A 26261-nucleotide genomic window follows, 5' to 3' on the forward strand; every position below is an offset into this window, starting at 1 on the left:
ACCTTTGCTATATAACATTTGGATGAACTTTCGACTTGGCCAATTAATTTAGGGACCTTTAAATTATTCCGGATAGGTATTTTTAGAATAATTAGGTGTCCAAGTAGATATTGTTATCTTAATTATGTTGGTTGATAGGTGGGTTTGAAAAATAAACACAAATAACAAATCAAATAAATTTTATTCACATTTTTAACGTGATATTTTCATCATAAACAGTTTAGTCATAGGCATTTAGTTTACTTAATACTTTAAATGACAAACACGGGTAGATAAGGATTATAAATGGGGTTGCTTTTATTATCGTCTCGTTCGCATACTATAGTCAGTATACGGTGTATTAGTTATAAGGGGTCCCGCACACGGGCCACCGTTCACAACCACAAAACGCCGCTACCGGCATATTTCCTGTAGTTTTTATACATTTTATATGGACTCGCCCACACGGTTACAGCCGGTGGCCGCCACACGCTACAATTGTCGCTGCTCGCTTTTTGTGGCTCACACAGGCCACTTTTACGGACTCCGTGGCGCAGTGGTGTGCGCGATGGATTGACAAGACGGAGGTCCTGGGTTCGATCCCCAGCTGGGCCGATTGAGGTTTTCTTAATTGGTCCAGGTCTGGCTGGTGGGAGGCTTTGGCCGTGGCCAGCCTACCGACAAAGACGTACCGCCAAGCGATTTAGCGTCCGGTATGATGTCGTGTAGAAACCGAGAGGGGTGTGGATTCCTGTCGTGGAGTTTAATTAGTAATTATATATTTTTAAAATGGTACACATATTTGCTGCTTATTTTAATTTAGTAATAAGCTGTGACGTCACACGAGTCTCAGCTGAAAATCAGCGCCGTATATTATACTGGTACGTAGTGCACGGCATATGCTGAGCTGTACACCCTTTCTTTTTAAGGGTTACAGACAGACATGCTGTCATAAGGATAGGGTACTGACTGTCTGTAACTTTTAGATTCTACTTCTTCTTTCTTTCCTCCTCCTAACAAGTTAGCCCGCTTCCATCTTAAGTTACATCATCACTTACTATCAGGTGATATTGTAATCAATCTAACTTGTAAAGAATAAAAAAAAAAAAAACTTTACGCCGCCACACGCCACTCGGGCGATCCCACACCCCTCTCTCCATATCTCAGTAAACCTGTCAGAGTCGAAAAGTAGCAGCCACCGATCACAAGTGTCGACCACCGACCACAAGTAGCTGTCGCACTTCAGTTACTTTTGTGGCCCCTTCTTGCTTCTTGTGGCAGCGTTTGTGGCTGTCGCGTGTGGCCCGTGTGCGGCGACACTAATAGTCAGTATGTAGGTATGTACCGACAGCATCCGATCTATAATGTTTTTCAAATAGCATGGGTACGGTGACAGTTGCCTTATGACGTCCATAAAACGTACTATTAACGCGGCCAACTTTAAAGAGCGAAACGAATTGTAACCGGCACCATGCTATATGAAATAAACTGTAATTTAGTTTTTTGTTGCTTCATTTAAATCAATTATTTTTTTCAAGCGACCATTTCTAACCCCACCCTTACTTACATGTTCTATAACTTTTAACTAAATTGTATTACAATAATCCAACTAGCCATTTCTACAAATACTTAGTCCAATTTTTGTTCGCAGAAAACATAACAAATTATTTTATTATTCATAAAAACACTAAAGTCAACAATAAAAAAATCGAGCCTCAACACCTCATGGACTGAAGGTCTAATGAAATGAAAAAGTCCAAGGTTCAATTCTCATCCGTTGATGTACCTATTGTCGTAATGCTTTTTTTAATGTGCACTTCAAGCTGCTGTAAAATAACATACCATAACATAAAAAATAAACAATAACATTATGGTTTATGGCGATAAGAAACATGGCGGCGTTACATATATAGTTACTCACGAAATACTCGTTAAATCGTGATAATTAAAAAACGCATTCCACAATATCAATAGTCATCTAAAGTCTGACCGCTCAGAGATTGCGTTTCAAACATATTCAATTATAATTGCCTCGTTATTTTGTCTCATCACTACAAAGACAAACAGTTGGCATAACCTTGAAACAGCGCAGTTCAACAATGTATGCGAGTTTTAAGTTACATCTTCTTTAGTTATGGTAGTAAGACAAGAAACATACTATGAGTGCCTGCAAATTCGTCTGCGCGTTACAGCTCGTGCGGAATAACTTGACACCTGGCTCGAATAATGTTTGTTGCTTAAGGTAGCAGTCAAGTTAATCCACACGAATTATAGATTTGATTTTCTGATCACACCTACGAAATTGTAAATTATTTTACAATTCAAATATTTCTATGTTTGTAATGTATTGTTTTGTATAAAATAATATTTGAAAGAAAGAAAAAAAAAGAAAGAAAAAAAATTATTTGCGATTTACCTTGATCCAGGTGACACCACGGATATACATAGCCACAGTGACATTCTACCATATTATTAATTAAATTAAAAACAAAAATAAACAAACTTGAATTAATCATTTGATGTATTTATACTGGATATTATAGTGCACAAGTGTGAGAGCTAACATAGGTGAATTTATTATTCCCTCACTCTCATAGTCTGTTGGGATGGCAAACTGGCATGGGACAGGAATTCGTGACTTTATGTACGCCTTTTATAATTAGAATCTTTTAAAGGAGATGGTCCATTTCAGGTCCTGTCTTGTACCCCATATCTTTAAAATTTTAAAAATACAAGGATCTTATTAAAATTTATTAAAGTGAATAAATGTGACTAAATAAAAAGAAATAAATAAAATTAAAACCCAAGTTTTTGAGTTATATCAAGATGGCACCCTTAAAGCAACAGGGATGATGACAGTTTTTTAAATTGTATATAAATTAAGAGTATACTAATAGTAAAGCAATTTTGTAAAAGTAACACGGTATCTGCGATCATTACTTTCGGAGCTACAGGGATTTAAAGGGTCAGATTTGCGGCACTGCCGCGGATAAATTAGTTAACATAGACCTTATTTACCCGAATGTATCATAAAAATCAATATATTCAAACCTAGTCATCATGCCCACTATGACATGACAATTGACAGCAAACGTCAAATAGATGACTGCATTGAAAACGTCATCAATCCGCCATTATTAACCTTAATAGTGTTGCATTTCTTGGCAGATAATGAATATTATTTTGAAAGAATTAAAGTAAATTTATAGATTTGTATAATCAAAAATAGTTAAAAAAAATATTTTCTTTTATTTCCGCTAGGGTACAATGACTGGACCTGGGCTCCATACAATTTTGGATCATCTCCTTTTAGCTTAAAAGGCTTAAGCTAGAACAATGTTGTATGGACTAGTCAATATTACAAGTATATAAAACTACCTTGACATTCAGACAATCATTCCTATCCTTTTATTAGTGTTACAATTCAATGTATGCGTTATATACAAGTGCTAGGTATAATCTACATACTCAGTCGTTAAGTTTTATATATACAAATACATATTATAAAAAGGAAAGATTTGATTGTGTATTTGCATGCAATATGCTCTGAAACTACTGAATCAATTTGAAAAATTCTTTCACTGTTGGGAAGCTATATATATGCCCATATTCTTACGGGAACGGGAACCACGACTGCTATATGCTTTGTCTATAAAAATTCTATATTCTATATTTAATTTAAAACTAAAAGCACTATAAAAGGTTTCATTTAAGACTATTTTAACGATTACAGAAAATAATTTATAGCAATGTCAAATAAAATACTTTTTTTTTGATAAATCATTGAATCATTTCTTATATTGTAAGGACCAAAACATTAACAATACAATCAAACAGTTAGAATTCTAAAAAGCAGTACCATTTACTACTTATTACGTTTTTACCGAGTATTAAAGGTTTTTAATAATATAATACTTTAATCTACCTCATTTTCCTCTGACCCACTTTTCTTTGCTTCATGTATTTTCTAGTCATACAAACAGCAAATACATTGGCATAAGGATTCATGTATAAAGGTCAAAGCTCCTTGAACCCGCCCAAAGAGTCAGCACCAATTTGTTGCTCTGTATCTAAGGAATTTGAATTTCAAGGTGAATGATTTTCATCCTCCTAACAAGTTAGCCCGCTTCCATCTTCACTTACCATCAGGTGAGATTGAAGTCGATGGCTAACTTGTAAAGAATAAAAAAAAATGTCTAAAATTCAAGTGCGTAGTCAGAACATATGACATGACCAGACAACCAGTTTCAAATACAAGTTTTAGTTATTAACAACGCAATGCAACATAAATCAGATTTCCTCAAATTAAATATATCGTGCACTTATACTGTACAAGTTCTGGTTTTCAAGATTTCAGATATATTTTAAGAATTCTGCACAGGTTGGATATCAAGGTATGTTTTGACAATAACCACATAATTATACCCAACATTTGGATTTAAAACTAGTCAAATTAAGGTAAAGCTTTAGACATTTTTCTATTTCAGTATTCAAAAAAAACAATCATTACAATATTTAGTTTAAATTTATAAATGTCTAAATAAACACTGCTCAATCAGTGCATTAACACTTGGGTACATTAAATCCGCTATATCACTGCTATGAGTATGTAACAGTCAATATATATATCAGTGAACATCATTGCGGTTAGAATTAACGTAACTGCTAGGCTATATATCACTGAGAGTCACTCTAGCCCGAGTAAACATAACCGCTAGGATATACATCACTATGAACATCACTTGAGTCAGTGTGTATGTAACCACTAGGGTATATATTATCACTATGAACATCACTCAAGTCATTGTAAATGCAACCGCTAGGATATATATCACTATGAACATCACTTGAGTCAGTGTATATGTATCCACTAGGGTATAATATATCACTATGAATGTCCCTCAAGTCAGTGTAAATGATACCTCTAGGATATATCACTAAACATCACTGCGGTCAGTATAAACAACCGCTATATATCACCATGAATGTCACTAGAGTCAGTGAAAGCAACCGCTAGGGTATGTTTCACTATGAACATCGGTTGAGTCATTGTAAACACAACCACTTGGGTATATATTATCACTTTGAACATAACTCGAGTCATTGTAAACGCAACTGCTAGGGTATATATTATCACTGAACATCACTTGAGTCATTGTAAACACAATCACTAGGGCATATAGCACTATGAACATCACTTAAGTCAATGTAAACCGCTACGGTATATATCACTGTGAACATCACTTGAGTACATGTAACCGCTAGGGTATTATATCACTATGAACGTTACTTGAGTCAATGTAAGCCGCTATGGTTTAAATCACTATGAACGTCACTTGAGTCAATGTAACCGCTAGGGTATATATCACTATGAACGTCACTTGAGTATATGTAACCGCTAGGGTATAATATCACTATGAATGTCACTTGAGTCAATGTAAACTGCTAGGGTATATATCACTTGAGTCACTGTAACCGCTAGGGTATATATCACTATGAACGTCACTTGAGTCATTGTAACCACTAGGATATATATCACTTGAGTCACTGTCACCGCTAGGGTATATATCACGTGTGCGGGCAAGCGCAGCGGCACCGGCAGCAGCGCGGTCAGGCCGCCTGCTTGAGCAGCGCGTCGGTGGCCATCAGCAGCACGCGGAAGGAGCGGCTGAGCGCGTGTCCAACGTTGCTGCTGAGGAAGTTGTTGATCTGCTTCTGCAGCTCGCGCACCACGCCGGGCAGGTGCTCGCGCATCACCGGGTTGCTGGGGTCCAGGTTCATTATCGCGTCTTCTAGATACCTGTGTACAAGTGAATACTGTTAGGGCAATCTATTGTATACATAATATAAAACAATTCATGAGGCAGATTTTGGTATATAATTTGTCAGTTTTCGTTTTTGTTAATTAGTTGAAATATGACGATAATTGTTGAAAATGGACTTCAGAAATCAGAAGGACCAAATGTTCACTAGTATCAGTAAACTTGAGATTTTCTTAGTTTTGTCAAAATCTATATGGGATGGGAAGCTAGTTTATGACGAAGAAAGAGGTTAAGGGTGAGAAGGGTTAGCTTATTGCTTGAGGTCAAAATTTGTAAATTTGGTGAGTAGTAGTAATACTTAAAGGGTTAGCTTATTGCTTGAGGTCAAATATTTGTAAATTTGATGAGTAGTTGTAATACGTAAAGGGTTAGCTCATTGCTTGAGGTTAAATATTTGGAAATTTGATGAATAGTCGTAAGTTACGTCTAGTGTACCTGTGATTTTAGCCCCGTGATGTCGTTGGTGAATGGGAGAGGCTGAGAATCTGTAGTGTTGTAGTGTACTAGCTTCAGAGGCGAAAGAATGAATGAATACCGAACTTTCAAGCCCTTCAACGATTCAGCATATACAATGGTGTGTCGTACCTGTGCTTGAGGTGTGTGTCGTTGGCCATGTCGGCGCCGAGCTGCTGCACGAGCGACAGCAGCACGTGCTGCTTGAGGCAGCAGGGCGGGCCGAACACGCGCGTGGGGTCGGCAGCGCGGCACGCCGCCACCACCAGCGCCAGGTCGGAGGCGGACAGCGCCAGCTGGAACGCGGTGTTCACCTCGCCGCTCATCACCAGCGACTGGATCTGGTTCATCTGCATCTGCGAGTTGCGTCCAGTATGAGTGTGTGCGATAGGACCGTAACAGTAAGCCTAAGATATCTCTTAAAGACAAAATGGCATATTGTTTACCAATACAGCCGAAACTTTGTTCTTTCGTTGTAATAGGACGAAAGAGAGAGCTGTATTTTTGGTTTATGGCAGACGTCTACAGACCCACATCGGGCGCATTGCATCAAACAAATTTTAGTATTCTTTGTATAGAAAGTAATTCAAGTGCGTCCACTCATCCGAAATTTAAAATCACGATGCGTCCGATACGCACTCTGCGGATCAGTGGACCTGCGTATAGCCGCTATCCTGACCGGACCTACGTATAAATCGTGGGTCACATGTTACAGGAGACAAACAAACATACAAGCAATGATTATTATTAATCATTTCCCCACTTCGCCCCTGTTACCAAGTACTAGTAAAGCTTTCCTGACAGAGCCACCCCGGACCACTTCTACTGCAGAACATTAGTGTGTTTTGGCCTGTATACGAGCATACAATACAGGCCAAATCACAGTAAGGTTTCTGATGTAATTACAGTCACATTGATGAATACAAAATAGTACTTTATTGCATGCCTTGTGAAGTATAACTCTGTTTAACCAAAACCATCTGCTTTGTTCGTCAATTATATGGAATAAAAATTACCTGCGTATTGTTTCAGGGCCTTATGGGAAAGGTTTTTTTTTAAATTAACACACTAGTCAGACAACACTAGAAAAACAATAATTTATAATAAAAATGATTGAAAAATTACTGTCTTTAATCTCATTCTAAGGTGAATTATGGGAAATATTCATAAACTTTATGTCTATAGTAAAGTAACATTAGTAACTAAGCAATAACTATTTTGGCAATTCATTACATTAATAAAAGAATAAAGGCATGATAAATAGAGGGCTTTAAGAATTTAAAGCTATCAAACTAATTCATTAATTATTATAATTTATCTAACCTTTATTTAAAATTAATTTCATTACCCACTGAATTTTTAAAAGGTGAAACGACTTACAACTCATCAAATAGCTGTACAGTGTACATATATCAGGGTGTCCACTAGAAAGCACTGACAAAAATGTCTGACATTTCTAAAACAATTTCCAATTTCCCTGACAAATTCCGAAATGCTCACCCTATGGTTAGTCAAAAATCATCACTTTTAAATATAGCAATACTTCACAGGACAAGCAAGTATTGTGTCCACGATGAGACCACCTGAGGCGTAATGTTGATCTCATATGCCTGTACCTAGCCCCGGAGTCGAGTCCATCATATGGCAGAGAGAAAAACTTCCGAGTAGATTCCCGGACTTGTGACCGATAGTGTAGGGTTAAGGACGTCCTTGACAGGTAACTAACACTTCCTTTCTACGCTTGTGTTGTTCACCCCGCCTAGCCAAATTTGATAAGATCATACAAGAGCAGCTTTGAATACCCTTTCTAATATAGAACTAGATGCCGTTCTAGTGAATCAGATCAGACTTCTCCGTATATGGACACCCTGTATATGCTACTAAGAAAATACGAATGTGAGTGAGTGAGTGCAAATGAATATACTCTGAGCAGGAATGGCAAGGACTCCTGGACACAGTTTCTGGCGCTCCGGGGAGGTCTCTGAAAACGTTGGCGCAGTTAAAGCTTGCAATTAATACACTTTCTGTTTGCGTGGGCCTTTAGGTCTATGAATATCATCTAAGGTCATTTTCTAAATTGTCAGTGTAAGGTCTGCACCGAAACCGCGATACCGCATTGCCTCCAGCTACCATACCATCTATTGATATGATCTCAATATCGTACAAACATTATAGGTAACCTACATCACCGTGTCCTCGTAGTACAGGGGTGCAGGTTTACACAATCTCTATTCAACTATTAACAGGAATGGGTGTCCCCTCCCCTTGACATCATATATTGCAGATGTACCGCGAAGACAAGGAATCTATGATACTTATTGCTATGGTGGTCGCTTAGTCTCTTAAACACATATCAGTCCAATTTGTTGGATCGGAGATGAGTGATGTTTTGGTTAGCCAGCTGTGCTAAAAATACCTATATCATAAGTGTTAAATATAAAATGCAGTAAATTTACAAAATAAATAAATAATATTATGATAAATACCTGTCGGTCAGGTATGGAGGGCGTGAGGAGCGCGGGCGAGTGCGCTCGCGACTGCTGCACCACCGCGCGAGTCTGGTCGCGCCACCACGACACTTCCTTCTCTAGCACCCTGGACACGCAAACATGTCATGTAATACGAATATTGGCGCTCCAGCAGCTGACGGTGAAAGTAGACTGTTGACTCAGGAGTGCAATAGTAATCCACTGAAGATAGAGTCGTGATATCTCAGTGGATATGACCTCTGCCTCCGATTCTGGAGGGCGTAGGTTCGAATCCGGTCCGGTGTATGTACCTCCAACTTTTCAATTGTGTGCATTTTAAGAAATTAAATATCACGTGTCTTAAACGGTGAAAAAAACAATCGTGAGGAAACCTGCACACCAGAGAATTCGTGTGTGAAGTCTGCCAATCCGCATTGGGCCAGCGTGGTGGACTATTGGCCTAATCCCTGTCTTTCTGAGAGGAGACCCGAGTTCAGCAGTGAGCCGAATACGGGTTGATAATGATGAAGATAGAGCGAGTATAGCTTGGCAAGTTCGACGAGAAGATATGCGGGCGACGGGGGAAGGATTGCGTGGGTATGAAGTCGTGCGCGCGGAGCATCGCTACCCCCCTCCCGGCCCGCGCGGACCATCGAGAATGTTTTTTGTTGAGAGAGAGCGCACGTGTTCGCACCCGTGCACGACGTCCTTGAGCTGCGTGGCGAACAGCTGCGGCTGCAACGGGGCGGCGTGCGCCAGCGCCTCCGCATGCCGCTCCAGCGCGCTGCGCAGCGACGCCGCCGCCGCCGCGCCGCCGCGCTCGGCCGCCGCGCGCGCCGCCGCCTCGGTGTTCGCTGCGACTGTCACACAGTACACACAATAATTTATTTATTTATTTTATACACATATGTCATATATAAACATTACAGGCTTAACCTAATATGTTTATATAAACTATCTATAATTACTGCATTACTTGTACGTATCTGCTAAAAGTCCTGTGAAATTCAGCAGGCGAGGAGAAAAACAAATCTAAGCACGGATCCCACTCCAATACCCCGCTTAGCAAAGCCAACGCGCGAACAAGAGGTGACTCGCGAGTTTGCACCAACCTACATGCTGGAATAGTAAATAGCTTCATTTTGCGTGCCCTTTTTTGTATATTGGGTATGTGGAACGAAACATAATATATTGTAGGAAATAGACTGAGACGGATATGGCGTCAATCGATCTCGTGTTGGCTCGTGCCGACGCTAGGTGGCGCAACTTGTTTTTGTAAAGATTAGGGAGTCAGAGAGGGGTAACGATCGGGCGGAAACGACGGTTCGAGCCGTCCACATTTCTTGTGTAATTTTCTTTATGGGTTACTTGGGATAAGCGGGGAGACTGACGTGAGTGGAAAACGGGAGTGTTTGTTAACTATCAAAGGCGCTTTTAACCCTACAGATAATGTTCACAAGTGCGTGACTCCACATAAGTTCATTCTCTGCCATTCTAGGGTTTTATTTTGGTTACAGTTTGATTTGTTAATTAACCTTTGTTCGACATTGGTTTTCTTATTTTTATAATCAACTATTGAGTCTGCTAAAAATATAAATATTGCCAACATGTCGGAGCACCTTTAGGGCGGAGCGTCGACGCTACGTCGTTTTTCATATATTTTCAATCACATGCGATATTAACGCGCATACGAAATTTCAACGGACGACGGACAGTGCAACAGTCATTTGTCATGTGTGCACTGTTGGGACCGACTGGGTCGTACTCTTACGCTGCGACGTCGTGTGCGTCAACACAACGTAAGCACACAATGCACTGATGAGGCACTCAGTGTATTTTCTATTTTGTTTGTTGTTTGCACTTTGTGTACTCACACTCCTTGGTGCCGCTCTGGAAGGCGTGGTTGAGCTGGTGGAAGATCTGCGCGTGCGTCTTCTCCATGGCGGGCACCACGCTCTCGAACAGCGCCTGGCGGAACGACTCGCGCACCATCTCCGACAGTGACTTGGCGATGGCCGTGCTCAGCCGCTCCATTACCGTCTGCCGGACGAGATACGAGTCAGGCAAAGGATCACGGTGAATTTGCAGCGATCCTACTAAGAAGTCTATAGGCAAAACAATCGATAATCCGAGTGATTACGGAGTGATCTCAAGGAGACTGCCCACCACCTGTCTTCAGAGGATCCTCGCGTACTTCGACCACATTAATAATAATAATAATTTATTTATTCATCAGAAAGCAGGTTTACAAAGATTACTTAATTAATCCTGACCTAAAATAAGACCCTGATACTTTCTACCATAATAATTTGGTGTATGAAAAATTTAAATAGACTATGTATAATCCTAATTTAAAAGCAAAACAGATAAAAAAGAAAACATATGTAATAGCTTATACAATTTAACATTTTAAGATTCAATGATTATGACCAAATCTAATTAAAAACTACTGTGAAAATTATTGTCAAAATTATTAAACCATGTTAAATTTAGTGCAAAGTCAAGTAATTATTACCAATTAAATGTTAAAATGTCAATTAAAATTATGTCAAACACACATTGCCAGGATTCCTAGAGAAACTAGTAATCACTGGCAAAGTGGAAGGGAAGAGACCTCGAGCCCGATGCGTTAGTCAGACCGCGCCACAGTCGACACAAAGGCACACGAGCCACATGGCGCGACATCGTCAAAAAGCAAGCATATGTAAGGGGTCTCGACCCTCAGCAATGAGGAATACGGCGCAAGGAGATAAACCAAGTTAAGAAGACCTTGCTGTTGGCCAGCTTGTCGATGTTCTCGCGCAACAGGCGGTCGGTGGCGGACAGCTTGGCGGCCAGCTCGTGCTGCAGCGCGTGCGCCAGCGGCTCCAGCGCGCGCGCCGCGCCCTTGCCCGCCGCCGCCGCCGCCGCCGTGCTGGCCGCCTCGCCCAGCCGCGCGATGCGCTCCCATCTGCGGCACAACCGCACGACACACACTTTTACATTAATATTTTCTAGTAGTCTCAGACCAATTATAAAAGGACCTGTCATTTTCTGAGGAAAACGAGCTTAGATTTGGTATATATCTTATACTAAACTAGAAGTTTTTGCCCGTTTTTTACACAATTCAATTACACAAAAAGACATTTTTACAGAGCTCTTTAACCGACGAACACGATTACAACTATTTAACATCGATTCTATAGAGACAGTTTTTATAATCGCATTAGATCGTTGATCATATACTTTAACAGAAAAGTAACGTCTAGCGAGGCAGGTCCTATACAATAATTGGTCCAAGCTAGTAGTAGATATGTTACGTGCTAACAAAATCCGAATCCGCAAAAAGTAATCCGAATTTCTCTACTCCACTGAGCGCACAAATGCACAATTCTATGTTTACTTACATTATATATTTGTGTATAAATAGTTTTTACATTTCTTGAACATACAATTCGACACTGTAGGCAATATTTAGGTATAATTTGTTTACAATTCGAATCAATGAAATTAAGCCATTTATATAGTACCAATAGCCCGGCAGTACGTCTAATACATGAATGCATACAAATTTGGACCTTAACGTAGTAAGAATAAAGGGCACGTTACCCGGCGCTGAGCGCGCTGTCGACGGTGCTGGCGGTGCGCTGCAGCGACTCGTCCAGCAGCGCGCGCGGCGCCTGCAGCTCGGCGCGCACGGCCGCCAGCGAGTGCGCCTGCGCCGACAGCAGCTCTGCGGAGTAGCGCTACTTCAGACAACGCGTAATCCGCTTAAGCGTAATTAGCTTAAGCGTAATCTGCTTAAGCGAAATCCGTTTAAGCGTAAACCGCGCGGGTCAAATATACAAAATTCTAAATTTATTTTATTATTATTATTATTTATTCTAGAAAAAAAATAACTGCCCTTACACTCATACTTATATCGACTATTTAATTTGTCTGGAGTTTAGCCCGTAGGATTGGTCTGGCTGCTTACAAAAAGTATTAAAATAGTTCTCCAAACGTCATAAATAAAGATGAAGCAAGAAAAGCAGAATGTAAGTGAATTTATGATTATTTTTTACAAGCTTTAAAGCGTCTGGCAGAAATTACCGCCGACGGGAAGTGTCTGTCAGTGTTGATTGTTGATTATTAACAATATTCCATAAAACATATTTTAGCAGACTCAGAGTTGATTACAAGAATAAGAAAACTAATGTCGAACAAAGGTTATGATTCACAACATTTGTCAGGACAATTAAATGCCCTACAATGGCAGAGAATGACCTTGAGTGAAGTCACGCACTAGTGAACGTTGTGTAGGGTTAAAGGATCCTTTGACTGTTAACAAACACTCCCCTTTTCCACTCAAGTCACTCTCCCCGCCTATCCCAAGTAACCCATAAAGAATTACACAACAAGAGTTGTGGACGGCTCGAACGCCACGAGCGCACAGAAGCCGTCCGTACCGCAAGTCGTTGCAACGCGGCGATAACACTAAACTATATAAAAATCAGCACTTAGACTTAGAAAAGTAAGTAAGGATTTTACGTACCTTTCGCACCTGGTATCTGTAAACTGGCCTTCGATCCAAGCTTGCGAACATACGTTACGTTTGGAGTATACACATAACTACTATATCCCATCTTTTTCATTACTCAGAGAATAAGTAATGTCTGGGGGCCCTGGGATCTTACTATAGAAGCAATACATACCAGTTACAGTATCCAGCTTTTGTTCAAGCGACTCCAAGCGTCGCTTAGTGTCCTCGTCCACGACGTGCCGCTCGATCACGCTCGGCTCGCTCACGGGAGCGCTCGGCACGTGAGCGAGATGCGGCGCGCTGAGCGACTGAGCGCTCGACTTGTCGCTCGTCGCTTTGCGCGCGTTCGCTTCGTTGATCTGCGCCAGCGATATCTGGGGCCACGATGTGTCGCTGTCTGAAAGAAACATAGATACAAATAAATAATGTAAAGCCAAATACGCTTCGACGAACTCCTGTAACCCCAGACTAATTACACCCCTTTCGGTTTCTACACGGCATCGTACCGGAACGCTAAATCGCTTGGCGGTACGTCTTTGCCGGTAACTAGCCACGGCCGAAGTCTCCCACCAGCCAGACCTGGACAAAGGTGCACTCGCTCTAGAGTTCGCGCGTTAACTTGACGCAACAAGGCGTCCCTAGTATTTCGACTTGCACGCAATACGAATTGCACGCGAATCAAGCGCGTGTTGAGAGTTTGGCGTAGTGCACGCGATTTACGCGCGTATTTTAAATTCGCGCGATGCTTGTGGACGCGATATATTGATGTCTAGTACTTCGACAACGCGCGTATGAATTCTTACTTAGTACATCGGTAGTTAAATTACATGCATATTCCCTATTAGTATACTAACTAGCGTGAGTGAGTTTGGCGGGCGGCGGCGGTTTCTCCGGCGGGGCGAAGAAGTCGGCGCCGAACAACTGTCCCGCGGGCGCCAGGCTGTCTGCGGCCGGCGCAGCTTCCAGCGCGGCTTGCGGCTCTTGCGCGCCGTTCTGCTTCGTCAGCTCTTCCTCCTCTTCCTGATGTAGAGACAATTTGATTAGTTTCACCGCAGAATTAAAATGAACTACGGAGGGTGAGGACGAGGTACACATGCATAAAATATAGTCTGTTACTCGTAGATAATGTATAGCTTGGCAAATTCGTTTGTAGTATTCCCGATGGTACGCGGGGCGCGGGAGGAGTCCTTTCTTCCCGTCGCCCGCATATCATGGGAGTGTCATCAATAAAATTGCCAAGCTATAGCACCCTATTGATGGAAGAATTTTTAAAATCGGTCCAGTAGCTAGTCGGTCAATAGGTCCTGCTTGCTGATAATGCCGCATTTTATTTACTCTTAGAACTTTTCTATGTAAAAGAAGATGCCTACTATTAACTCTATACTTTAAGGACGTCTAAACTGTAAATGGCAGTGAAAAGATTACTGTAGAACATTCCATACTTTAGCTGTATCAGATTAGCTGTCACATACACGTGCATCAGAAGTGGGATGCATCTGCTATCAAAAACATGTAATAATAAAGAAAATGTAGAAACATTTTCTTTATGAAATATGTAGTGTGTATATTGAAATACGCATCATATCCTTGAATTTTTGAATTTTTACGAGACATTATGTCCTAATACACATCATAGACGTACTGGAGTGGATGTCTCACCAAGTCCGTGTAGAAGGGCTGGTCGTTGTGGCCCATGATCTCCTGCACCTCGCGACTCGGGCTGGAGCCGCCCGACGCTTTGTTCTCTACCAGCGGCGCCTCGTCAGATATCGCTGGACAAAACCACATGTATTTAACCTTGCTATACAGGATCTAAAAATATAATCAACATTTTGTATAATTAAAGTCAATTGCATCCAGTATTGTTAGAGATTCCAAAAATATTTTCTTATTTCATATTTTAGACTAGTGGACCCGGTCAAGCTTCGCTTTGACTTATGTGCACTTCTTCCCTATCCCTACTCTAACCCTACCCTACCCCTCCCTACCCTACTTTTTCTACTTGACATTTGTATGAGAAATAGAAAACGGTTGTTTTTATGGTTTTCCCGGCAATTATTCTAGTTTTTCTCACCTTTTAGACCTTCTCTATACCTCCACGAACATTTCTGACCAAGATGAGATAAATCCACTCAGCCGTTCTCGAGTTTTAGCGAGACTAATGAACAGCAATTAATTTTTATATATATAGATTAATTGTAATCAAAATAAACCGAAAATGAATTGTGAGTAACTACAAAATATATTTTAAATGAAAGAATAATTTGAAGCCAACATGCAGAAATATGTCAATTTGTTCTATTTAAAGTATTTCATAGTCAAAATTTTCGAACTACAAAGAATGAATAAATGTTGGTAGACATATCACTCAATGTTAAAACACACGGATTTTGAATTTGCTTTGACTTTCATGTTTTTTCTCTTGGCCGTACCTGGTGTAAGCAATTGCTTAAATAGCTTATAGGCTAATCTAGGACTGAACTTTTTCATACAATTGTGAATGGATGAGTTTGATGTATCGACTGTATATTTCGCCTACTTTAGAAGTCTACAATGAATGGACACTTACCTCCAGAGAGTGCGGACTTGTTGGAGATTTCCGGCGTGGCGGACAGAGGCGGGTCATCGTCGTCGCGTTTGCCCGGGGAACTGGGAAACAACGAGATTGTTTCATTTCTGTTCTAGTGAATCTAATGGACAATTCATTTTTTTTTCACGAAAACTTGATAAATCCCTGTAGCAAGGAAGCGACAGTCAGGAATTTATGAATCACTCGCTTTGAACATTGAACACAATTCAATGTTTGATTCTGGAATCTTTAGTATTCTATGTGAAAACTATCCGTATTTACTAGTGATGCGCCGACTAGTTGCCGACTAGTCGGTAAAGCCGATTAGTCGGCAAAAAGCGCCGACTAGTCGGCATATTATTTTGTATGTATTTCTCAATAATATTATGCATTGAGGAAGAAAAAAACATCTTTACTAAAGATGTTCTTTTTGTCATGATTAAATTTTAAAACAAGTCTTTAACTTCCATGAACAAGAATAGTATTATTTGTACAAAAAAAAATATTTATCATGTCACTTGCTTGGAAAAATTACTTTTACTCAGCTATATCAGCAAGCAATTAAGAAAAACACATCGACACACTCGCAATCTAATCGGCTAGTCGACTAATCGGCAAAAGTCATAGTCGGCGCATCTCTAGTATTTACAACAAATTACAATTTTATACCCTTGCACTACAAATTACAATTTTATACCCTTGCACAACAAATTATATTGTAACTGCATATCAAATAATTTAGAGGATAAAGACAATGCTAATACTAAATTACTATCGAAAAGTTCAAAGATCTTACATTACTTTTTAGTTTTTACAAGTTGAGGCACTTGTAAAAACTAAAAAGTAATGTAAGATCTTAGGATGGTATAATTTTTTTAACATGGTAAATGCATATTAAATGAGAATGAAACTCCAGTATCATATACTATAATTAGCTCAATATCAATGTAAAGCTTGTATACCTGAAAGCATCCGGAGTCATGAGGTTCAGCGGTGGAGGCAGCGACGTCGGAGACTCCGGTCGGGGCCCCATCAGACTACCGGGTTGTGTCTGCAAATTATGTGAAATATTTAAGGCAAGAAATTGGTTTTTTGTGTTACGAGTACACTTCTTTCATTGTGATTTTGTTATCTCCTCGCTGTCCCTCAAGGTCAGCTGGTTAAATTTGACGACATTAAATACGTAGTCCTGACCTGCGACCTCATGAGCAAGTTCTTGAGCTGCTGCGTCTGCTGCTGGATGATGGAGGAGGGCAGCGCGTCCCCGCACGCATCCTCCTCGCCGTCCTCCAGCGCCACCCGCTCTGGATCTGAATTAAATTAATATATAGCTTTTAACGTAAAACTTCTTTATGCATGCTTGACTTCAGGAGTTAAATTTATTATAAGAAGTTATGAAAAGCATAATAGCGTGCTGCCATCTACGTTCATAGTGACGCAGTGTTTGCTATTTAAAACTACCAGTAGATGGCGTTGTCAGAGAACTTTGAAACAATCCATTTTTCAACACTTCAAGAACCTGTTGGGATGCCTGAGATTCATAAATGGCGTTTTGTTTTTTGCTGTTTGAAGAATATTTCAGTTGTATGGTCTATACAGCAGACCAGCAGAGTCCTCGCCGATTCTACGTACCGTGCAGCTGCGCGCCGGGCGTGGTGGGCTCGTACTCCAGCTCAGCGTGCTGCAAGCTCTTGGGCTGGACGATGTACAGCTCGATGCGCACGCGCGACGCGCCGCGCACTCTGCCGTCACCGCCGTCATCCTGATGACAATCATGATCATCATTAGTAACCCATTTTCGGCTTACTGTAGAACACGGGTCTTCTCTCAGTATGAGAGCGGTTAGGCTAATAATCCACCACACTGGCCCAAAACGGTATGCCGGTTTCCTCACGGTGTTTTTCCTTCACCGTTTGTGACACGTGATATTTAAATTCTTAAAATGCACACAACTGAAAAGTTAGAGGAGCATGCACCGAACTGGATTCGTACCTACGCCCTCGGATTCTCTTACAATTTGTGTACATTAAAGACAAGATGCAATAGGCAAATGGGTCGATGACACATAAATTTCTAGAACACATCTAAAGCTAAATGTCAGTTATGACGATTAACATTTTATATAAACCAAGATTACTAGAAACTACCTCAAGGAAAATGGTTTAGGCATTTGTACATTTTTTATACTATAAAAAAAATGTCATTTAAATGAATTGTGTCGCTATTCAGTAAGATTAAGAAATAAACAAAGTAAAACCAACTGTGGTTTGTGTTGCATAATAGTTAGGTTTAATTTTGTACTTTTAATAAAAAAAAAATGAAACATGACAGACTCACATGGTGCAGGTCGTCGTAGTCGACCGGGGAGTCAGCCTCGCCGCCCGAGCCGTTCGTGTGGAAGGGGTCCGTGCAACTCGACTCGCACTTGGCTATTTTCTCTTCTGTTGACAGTATATAAATACGAGGGTATTATACCCTTTTTTGAAAAATATCTCAATTTTATTCCGATGGTAGTAAGCTACAACATAAATTATTATATTCTTATTCAATTGATAAATGTCATCAACATGCATTTTAGTCTTACATTTTCGCTCGAACAATGCTTAAACTATGTAGTATGTTGAACATAGACAAAGAAATTAATAGACACATAAAAAAGACCAGTATAAAGAATGGTGATTTTACGAGAGTTTCTGTTGAGTTTATTCATTGCTTCTTCTCTTCTGCCTTCCAAACTGTAAAACTCTATAAAAAGTCAAATTGGACATTTTAAAAATGCTTGTAAAGTAAGCCAATTTGAAATATATAAATTTTAATAATTTTAATTTTGACAAACTCAAAAGACCGCTATCCTAAATAAGCTAATCCTAGTCATAGGATTCCAATTTGACTTTCGACAGAAAGTTCAGAGTTAGGGTTTAAGCATAAGTCTCATCAGAACACCCAGCTGTGGCAGGAGTTCGCCAAGGCAGCTATAGCCCTTGTTATGCTCCATGTTCTCGGACGAGATTCCAATACTCTGCGAGACAACTCTGACGGTATATGCAGACGATACTGCGTACATAGCCACTTTGCTAAACCATGTACATGCCATTGAGCTCTAAACACATTCAATTCAATACAAGGAGACATCCAAGTCACTCACCAGCGTTAGCAATGGCGAAGCTCAACACAGGGAAGGGCAGCTGGAACTGCGAGATGCTCTTGCAGTACGCCGTCGTGTCGTCGCTGTCGCGCGCCATGCGCAGCACGTACAGGTTCCTGGGGCGGAAGGTAATGTTACACAATAGACCTTAGTGGTAGCTCCTTAAGGTTCACAATGGCAAATAAACAGTACGTACCTATTGTTATTGATTTCTTTGAATTGACTTTACGATAAAATGAACCTTACTGCTGTTTCTTAAAGTCTATAAATATTCTTAGAAAGTTTTTTGAGCTTAAGAGCTGACTAGTATTTAGAGTCGATCGGTATAGCCGTTTGAAAGCTATTAAAAAAAAACTAAATTTCTAACAAACGTTTTATGATATAAGAGTTTCGTGAAGCCATTTTTAATGCGGCCTATTTCGTTCAAACCGATTGAGCTGTCCTAGAAACACGAAAAAGATTACATACACAAACACACGAACAAATGCATGTACGCACGCATAAAAACGCACGCACGCACGCAGAGTAACGCACACGCCTCTTTATATTTCTCATTTGTAACTTTCATTGAATAAAAAAAAATAGTATTCACTTGGCGTTGTAGTCAGTCAGCAGCAGGAAGTTGGCGCTGACGTCCAGCACGGCGCTGATGCCCAGGCTCTCGCAGCCCGGCGGCGGGCTGAAGGTGATGCTCTGCAGGCACGCCCACGACTTGCACGACCAGATCTTGATGGACGTGTTGTTCTCTGCGCCCGTCACCGCGAACTTCCAGAACTGGACGTTGGAACTGAAGCATCCATAATTATTATCTACCTAGTACTAATACAGAGATTGCACCCACCCTATAAAACCAGAATTGTACCAAAGTGGTGCAGTTTAATACAATTTTGGTTGGCCTTAATGTGCTAGACGAGATTTGTGGACGTCATACTGCACAATTCCCACAACAGACTGGTTTTGAGAACTTTTCGAAATGAAATGAACTTAATTTGCCTTAACCAACACTAACACTTAATAAATATACAAGATGGACATACAAAATATAAAGTCACAGTGTATTGCCATATAAATGGCGTGCAAATTTTACAATTTATATAATTGTTTGAGTATATATTACTTACCCACAATCATACAATTGTTTTAATTAAGTAAAAGAAGAAATAACGATGATCTAAACCTAAGGTGAACAAGTCAACATCACATAATGTTAAACATTATGTGATGTTTAACATTATGTGACATTATTATTTCAGTAACATTATTTAGACATAGTTTTTATGATAGCTTATTCACAAGTTTTGTCTTTGTTATTTGACATAAAGTAAGAAAGTGACAAAGCTTATGTCTGTTTGACCTTAAGTTTTAGACAAATTACCTTCTATAGGAACTACCTCGCTAGAGGTTACCCATCTGTCAAAACTATATGGTTATGATGAGTGTGATACAAGTCCAATAGAAGGTAATTGGTCAGAGCTGTACGTCACTTACAGGTTCTGAGAGACTTACTCAGTGAGGTAGTCCTTGTGGTCGTCGAGGAAGAACAGGCTGTTGAGCGGCTTGCCGCCGTGCGGCTGCCAGCGGTGCAGGCAGCGCGGGCTGCTCTCGTGGTCCATGTACACCTGCACGTGCCACAACCATGTTACTATTCTTATACTGGCTATACTATACAGTCTACACTATACAGTTAATGAATAGCAAAGCCCTTACAAAACGTTTCACAGAATGGAGGCTACAAACTAGATTGTGAATAAACTGAGCACAGTGTCAAAGGTTTATCCAGTCTGCAAAGCATATTAAAAACTAATAACACAAACGATGTTATGTAACGTAAAAATACATAACTATTTGGGACCTATAGAAAATCAGAAGACAGATATGGAGCTGGGCATGCACATATTGAGGTTATCATAATCCTAGAGAAGGTAAAAGGTAGGTATAAAAAAAGGTAGGCTGCAGAAGAGATTGGATGATGATACTAGAGAAGTAGCTGAAGTGATATGGAACAGAGGAGCTTATGATAGTTCAAAATGGAAACTATTGCCGATTGCCAAAATAATCTACAGAAAATAAGCAAGTTGCAAATACCAAAATATGTTTTTTTTTAAGTTTTATGTGTTTTAAATGCTATTAGCATAAGTTTATCCGAATAAAGGCAATTACCTGAGCGAACATGACGTATCCGTCCGCGGAGGCGGTGGCGAGCGCCGTGCCGTCGGGCGAGAAGGCGGCCGCGGTGACGGCGGCCGAGTGCGTGCCCGCGCACAGCCCCGCGCCCGCTCGCTGCGCGTCGCTCGCCGCCACCCAGCCCGCGCCCGCTACCCCGCCCGCTGCCGCGCTCGCCCCCGCGTCCGCGCCCGCCCTCGCTGCCGCGACTGAGCACGTTGCCTGTAGCGCGCGCACGTTCCACATACGTGCTGGAACACAACACACCGCTTATTGTAAAAAAAACACAATGAGACTATTTTCTGCTTTACTGATGGTAGAAATGTGGATTATAACAAAGTCGTTTGGTTTAATCCCCACCTGTTGGGACTAGTATTATACCAGTCCTAAAGACTAATTAGACAAGAAGGGGAATTACAAACATTGGAATATTACTTTTTGCGCATGCTTGACTTGGTAGTAAGTTGATGAATGCATTACTAAAAGTGTGGGGCGAGGCTTTTAAGATGCGTGCTACCTTACAGCCACAGTGTTTGTTATTTTAAACCACCAGTAGATGGCGTTCTTAGAGAACTTTGAAACAATCCCTTTTTGTACACTTCAAGAACCTGTTGCGGTGCAGTTATGCTTGACGCTCATAGATGGCGCTTTGTTTTTATTTTGGAAAAAAGTTTTACTTCGGTTGGTTGGTCTCAGAGACACTAGTTTTTTTTTAAAACACAAGAATGTATGAACACTTACCCTCGTTGGCGTGCGTGGTGAGCAGCAGGCGCGCCACGTCAACGTCATCGTCGTCGGTGGAGTCCTCCTCGTCGGGGATGTAGGGGCACCACACGACGCGGTGCGTGTTGCCGCCCGCGCCCGTGTCCTCGCGCACCTCTGCCAGCGCCGTCACCCTGTAAATCATATGTATTGTGACGGCCTCCGTGGCGCAGTGGTATGCGCGGTAGATTTACATGACGGAAGTCCTGGCTTCGATCCCTTCTTAATTGGTCCAGGTCTGGATGGTAGGAGGCTTCGGTCGTGACGAGTTACCACGCTACCGACAAAGACGTACCGCCAAGCGATTTAGCGTTCCGGTAGGATGTCGTGTAGAAACCGAAAGGGATGTGGATTTTCATTCTCCTCCTAACAAGTTTGCCTGCTTCCATCTCAAACTGCATCATCACTTACTATCAGTTGGGATTGGAGTCAAGTGCTTACTTGTAAAGAATAAAAAAAGGTAGTTCTATGATGCGCGCCCTTAGACGAATTATATGCTGACTTGCCTCGCTCATAACAATATGATATATATGCTGACCCCTCTGTCAAAGATCAAGAATCAACACACTAATAGTGTAAACTAAGCATACTAATCTGGATGTCTGTAAATTGTTTAATTTATCTGACAACATAGGAATTCAAGCAAAGTTTATAATTACAGGCAGGTTAATAAACTTACGAAAAACCTTCTTTTTTGAGTTCAATTTCATATATGTAAATATTTCCCATCTCATCAATGCAGGCTAGTATCACTTGGTCTTGAATATGCGCAAATGCAAGGTCTTGCACCTAAAAATTAAAACATAAGTTATTAAAAATAAATATTATAAACTAATCAATAAAGATAAAATTTGTAGTATTATAGGGGGTAATCTCTGGACCTACTAAACCAATTTTAAAAATTCTTTTACCACTTTATTTTGTGGGTGTCAATATGGGCTATATATTAGCCCTGTATTATTATTACAGGAACAAGAACTATGGTGGGAATGAGCTTGCCTAGAAGATGTTTGTTCACTCTTGACTTGAAGATACAATAAGATAGGTGGACAGGAAAACGGGTGCTGGAAAAGCTTTCTGCAGTGTGTATAAGCATAGAACTAAACCGTTTAGTATGTGCCTGAGGAATATCAATAAAGTAGCGGTGCAGATCTCTGCTATGACTAGCAGTCCTGTAGTAGGACTCCCCAATGGACTGTATGGGTTACTTGGGATAGGTGGGGAGAGTGACTTGAGTGGAAAAGAAGAGTGTTTGTCAACTGTCAAAGGGCCCCTTAAGCCTACACACAACATTCACAAGTGTGTGACTCCACTCAAGGTCATTCTCCGCCATTCTAGAGTCTTATTTTGGTTACAGTTTGATTTGTTAATTAAGTTTTTTTTTTTTTTTTTTTTTTTTAATTCATTACTATTGTGCAATCAGCTGCAACAGCTTTAAGCAAATTGCTTGTGGGTACTACATGGCATGTGTAGCTGACCTTCCATTGAAGGCCATGCTAATTTATTTTATTTGTTAATTTTTTGTATTGCATTTGTACATTTGTACATTCTTATTATTTTGATTTTTTTTTTTTTTTTTACAGGAGATCCCATATGTAGGCGCGCTTTAGCCTTCTAACATCTATTGGATGACCGAGGGCAGTTGCAAGTTTATTTTCATGGGTGTTTATGCGATTTTTATAGCACATTGATCTGAGTTCAACCTCTTCTTTTACTGTTTTTATGTCAAGATACTCATGTAGTTCCGATATCTTAGTGAACCATGGAGCATTTGTGATGGTTTTTAAAACTTTATTCTGAAATCTTTGTAGTATTTCCAAGTTTGAGTTTTTGGCTGTGCCCCACAGTTCAATGCCGTAGGTCCACACTGGTTTTATTACTGTTTTATAAATGAGCAATTTATTACTGAGTGAGACATGCGAATGCCTTCCCATAAGCCAGTTAAGTTTTCTGAAGGTTTGATTTAGTTCATCGCGTTTTTTTACTATATGTGTTCTCCATGTTTGTTTTTTGTCTAGGTGTATCCCAAGATATTTTGCGGTGTCACTATGGGGGATAGTATCAAGTCCCAGTTTGACAGGAGTACATTCGTCCATGTAATTGTTAATTAAGTTGTCCTGATAAATATTGTGAATTACAAAAATAAGGTTTACTTATTTTTATAATTTACTACTAGTTAATAATAATTTATTATGAAATACATTCATGAACTGTCAGAGAGTGTAATGGAACCTTCACTATCCACCCCTCAGTCCCCCTCTCAACGCGAGCGGCCGCGCGCGCCGCCGCGTCGCATTTTGGATTGTACCGCATTGCAAAAACCAGTTTATGACTAAAGGACCTGTACACTTTCAAAACTAGCTGGGCATGCTCCAACATTGCATCACGTGAGTTTTAGTCGTGTTCCATCACAAATTTATAATGTACGCTGTTTATGTACTTACTGGTGTTTTAAAGCCCTTGATAAGAGCTCTCTGTCCTGTCTGTCCTGTTGGACAAGGGATCTGCACTATCTTCACTATACCCATTGGCTTTGATTGCCCCGATTGTCCTGTTTGCCCTGAGTTTCAAATAGGAATAGATATTTTTATTAACAAAATATTAAGTTAAAAAATACTAATAAGTGAAGGTTTGGGCTAAAGACTAGTATTTTCTGTAAAACTCTTCCTGAGTTGGTTGGGTTAAATGTGTAGTCTTTTTTTCAATGAGTAGTTAGCCCATGGCTACATCAATTTGACACTTACTTGACACCTGATTAAGTGACAATGCATGATGGTATGATGAAGGGTTCTGTACAACCTTTAGGTGGTTCAATTGGCACCCTGTTGGTCTATTGTTGTACCCACTCCTAATAGCCTTTCCCGAATAGTTGGAGGGGAATGAGAATATTAGTCATGTTAAAAAAAAGATATGGCAAATAATCTTCTTGAAAAAAAATACCTATAACACTATAAGCAAGATAGTTTCCACTGATATGAACAGCCACCAACTGTCCAGAATATAGTTTGGCCTGCCAGTTGAAGTTCACCAGACTATTCAGTCTTATCTTGGAGCTTCCGTGGCTGTGTGTGCCACGGCTAGTAGTAACCAGCACATCGGAAGAATAAAGCTCCGAACTGCATACATTATCTTCTTCAGAGAATGATCTGAAATAGAAAATATTTATTCATGTGAAAATTATTTAAATACACACAAATAACATAGCATTTGCAGTTTATAACTATGCCTGTGACTCTGTTCATGTGAAATACAAAACCTGCAGGAACCATGGATTTTTTTTGGGATAAAAAGAAGCATATTATTAGATTTTAATAAGTAGTTTTTATGAAGGGAGATATACAACTCTATGATAAAACAATAAATGCACATTTTTCATGGAAGATTTCAGTATAAATAACTTAGTAAATATGATACATGTATCTTATTTACTACACCTCATGATTAGACCTAGACTTAAAATATAGTCAAATTCACCTTATTACCTATTTATATAATATATTTAACCCACCACTCGTCATTCAAGCAATGTAGTGGGTCCAAGCTCCATATTATCACCCTCTATAAAAAAAGAGATCTAGCCCTGTAGTGGGCTCTAACTAATCAACACTTGCTCTAAAGATATGGAGCTTAGACCCACTACATTGGTCCAATGAGGAGTGGTGCGTTTAAGGTAACAAGGTGACATGATTAATTATAATTTTTTAAACATGTCAATAATTGAGATAAAAACTTTCATCATCATGAGGATTATTTCCCACATATCATACTTTCCGCGACTGTAATCTCAATCCAACTGCTGAAGTATTTGGCTAGCAGTGATATTTGTTTGCATCTCATCATAAATATCTTGGCTGAAAGTAGCTTTTATAGATGGCTGAAAACCTGAAGCGTTACTTGAATATAGTAAAATAAAACATTGTAGTCTTTTTAGGAAGGTTAGCAAGTTCTATAAAAACAAGTAGGTAGTGTCATAATCATAATACTTGTACGCCAATGTTTAGACTATTTGAAGGTTATGTTTAGTTAATACAACCATTAGTACAGCCTTCAATCTTTATAATTATTATACCTACAGCTTTTTATTACAGCTATCTGAGACTTTAAACGCTAATAGTAACTTTTTTTAAAAAGTAAAAGTTTCTCACATTGTTTGAGTTGTATCCGATAGTTTCGGAAGCATTGCAGTTGGTTGCATTTTTGGGCTAGTTATTTATTTCACACATTAATCATGAAAATACACTATTACACTAGTTGCAATGTGAATTATTCGCTAATAAACTGAAAAATTTGCCGAACTCGACAAAAAAGCCGACTGACAACTTGACAAGTGACCATAGAGTACCACAGAGTACAGACCACAAATGAAGATAGAGTACTAGTTTAGTTTATTACAAATGAC

General features: G+C 40.0%; 1 protein-coding gene across 1 annotated transcript; it reads right to left on the minus strand.

The window, feature by feature from the left end:
• Positions 1–162: 162 nt before the first annotated feature.
• On the minus strand, positions 163–26189 carry LOC112049351 (enhancer of mRNA-decapping protein 4). Its single transcript, XM_024087207.2, has 24 exons — positions 26008–26189; positions 24803–25008; positions 24307–24422; positions 22542–22651; positions 21842–21996; positions 21098–21351; positions 20444–20556; positions 19530–19724; positions 18938–19053; positions 18130–18233; positions 17425–17554; positions 16987–17102; positions 16755–16843; positions 15793–15872; positions 14883–14995; positions 14078–14243; positions 13396–13620; positions 12311–12434; positions 11492–11672; positions 10597–10762; positions 9417–9582; positions 8741–8849; positions 6387–6610; positions 163–5779 (listed from the first exon to the last, which is right to left on the minus strand). Exons 1-24 carry the CDS (start codon positions 26055–26057, stop codon positions 5590–5592), a joined length of 3498 nt encoding a protein of 1165 aa, XP_023942975.2. The 5' UTR covers positions 26058–26189; the 3' UTR covers positions 163–5589.
• Positions 26190–26261: the final 72 nt, after the last annotated feature.

Source organism: Bicyclus anynana, chromosome 3 (genome assembly GCF_947172395.1).
Source record: "Bicyclus anynana chromosome 3, ilBicAnyn1.1, whole genome shotgun sequence".
In the NCBI taxonomy this organism is placed as follows: domain Eukaryota; kingdom Metazoa; phylum Arthropoda; class Insecta; order Lepidoptera; family Nymphalidae; genus Bicyclus; species Bicyclus anynana.

What these genes read in the sequence shown, in the direction of transcription:
- LOC112049351 (XM_024087207.2), bottom strand. Translation starts at nt 26,057, where the DNA reads ATGCAACCAACTGCAATGCTTCCGAAACTATCGGATACAACTCAAACA. An exon ending in TCAAGGGCTTTAAAACACCA is followed by an intron (nt 22,652 to 24,306) that starts GTAAGTACATAA and finishes TTTAATTTTTAG; the next exon opens with GTGCAAGACCTTGCATTTGC. An exon ending in ATGACTCCGGATGCTTTCAG is followed by an intron (nt 15,873 to 16,754) that starts GTATACAAGCTT and finishes GTTGTTTCCCAG; the next exon opens with TTCCCCGGGCAAACGCGACG.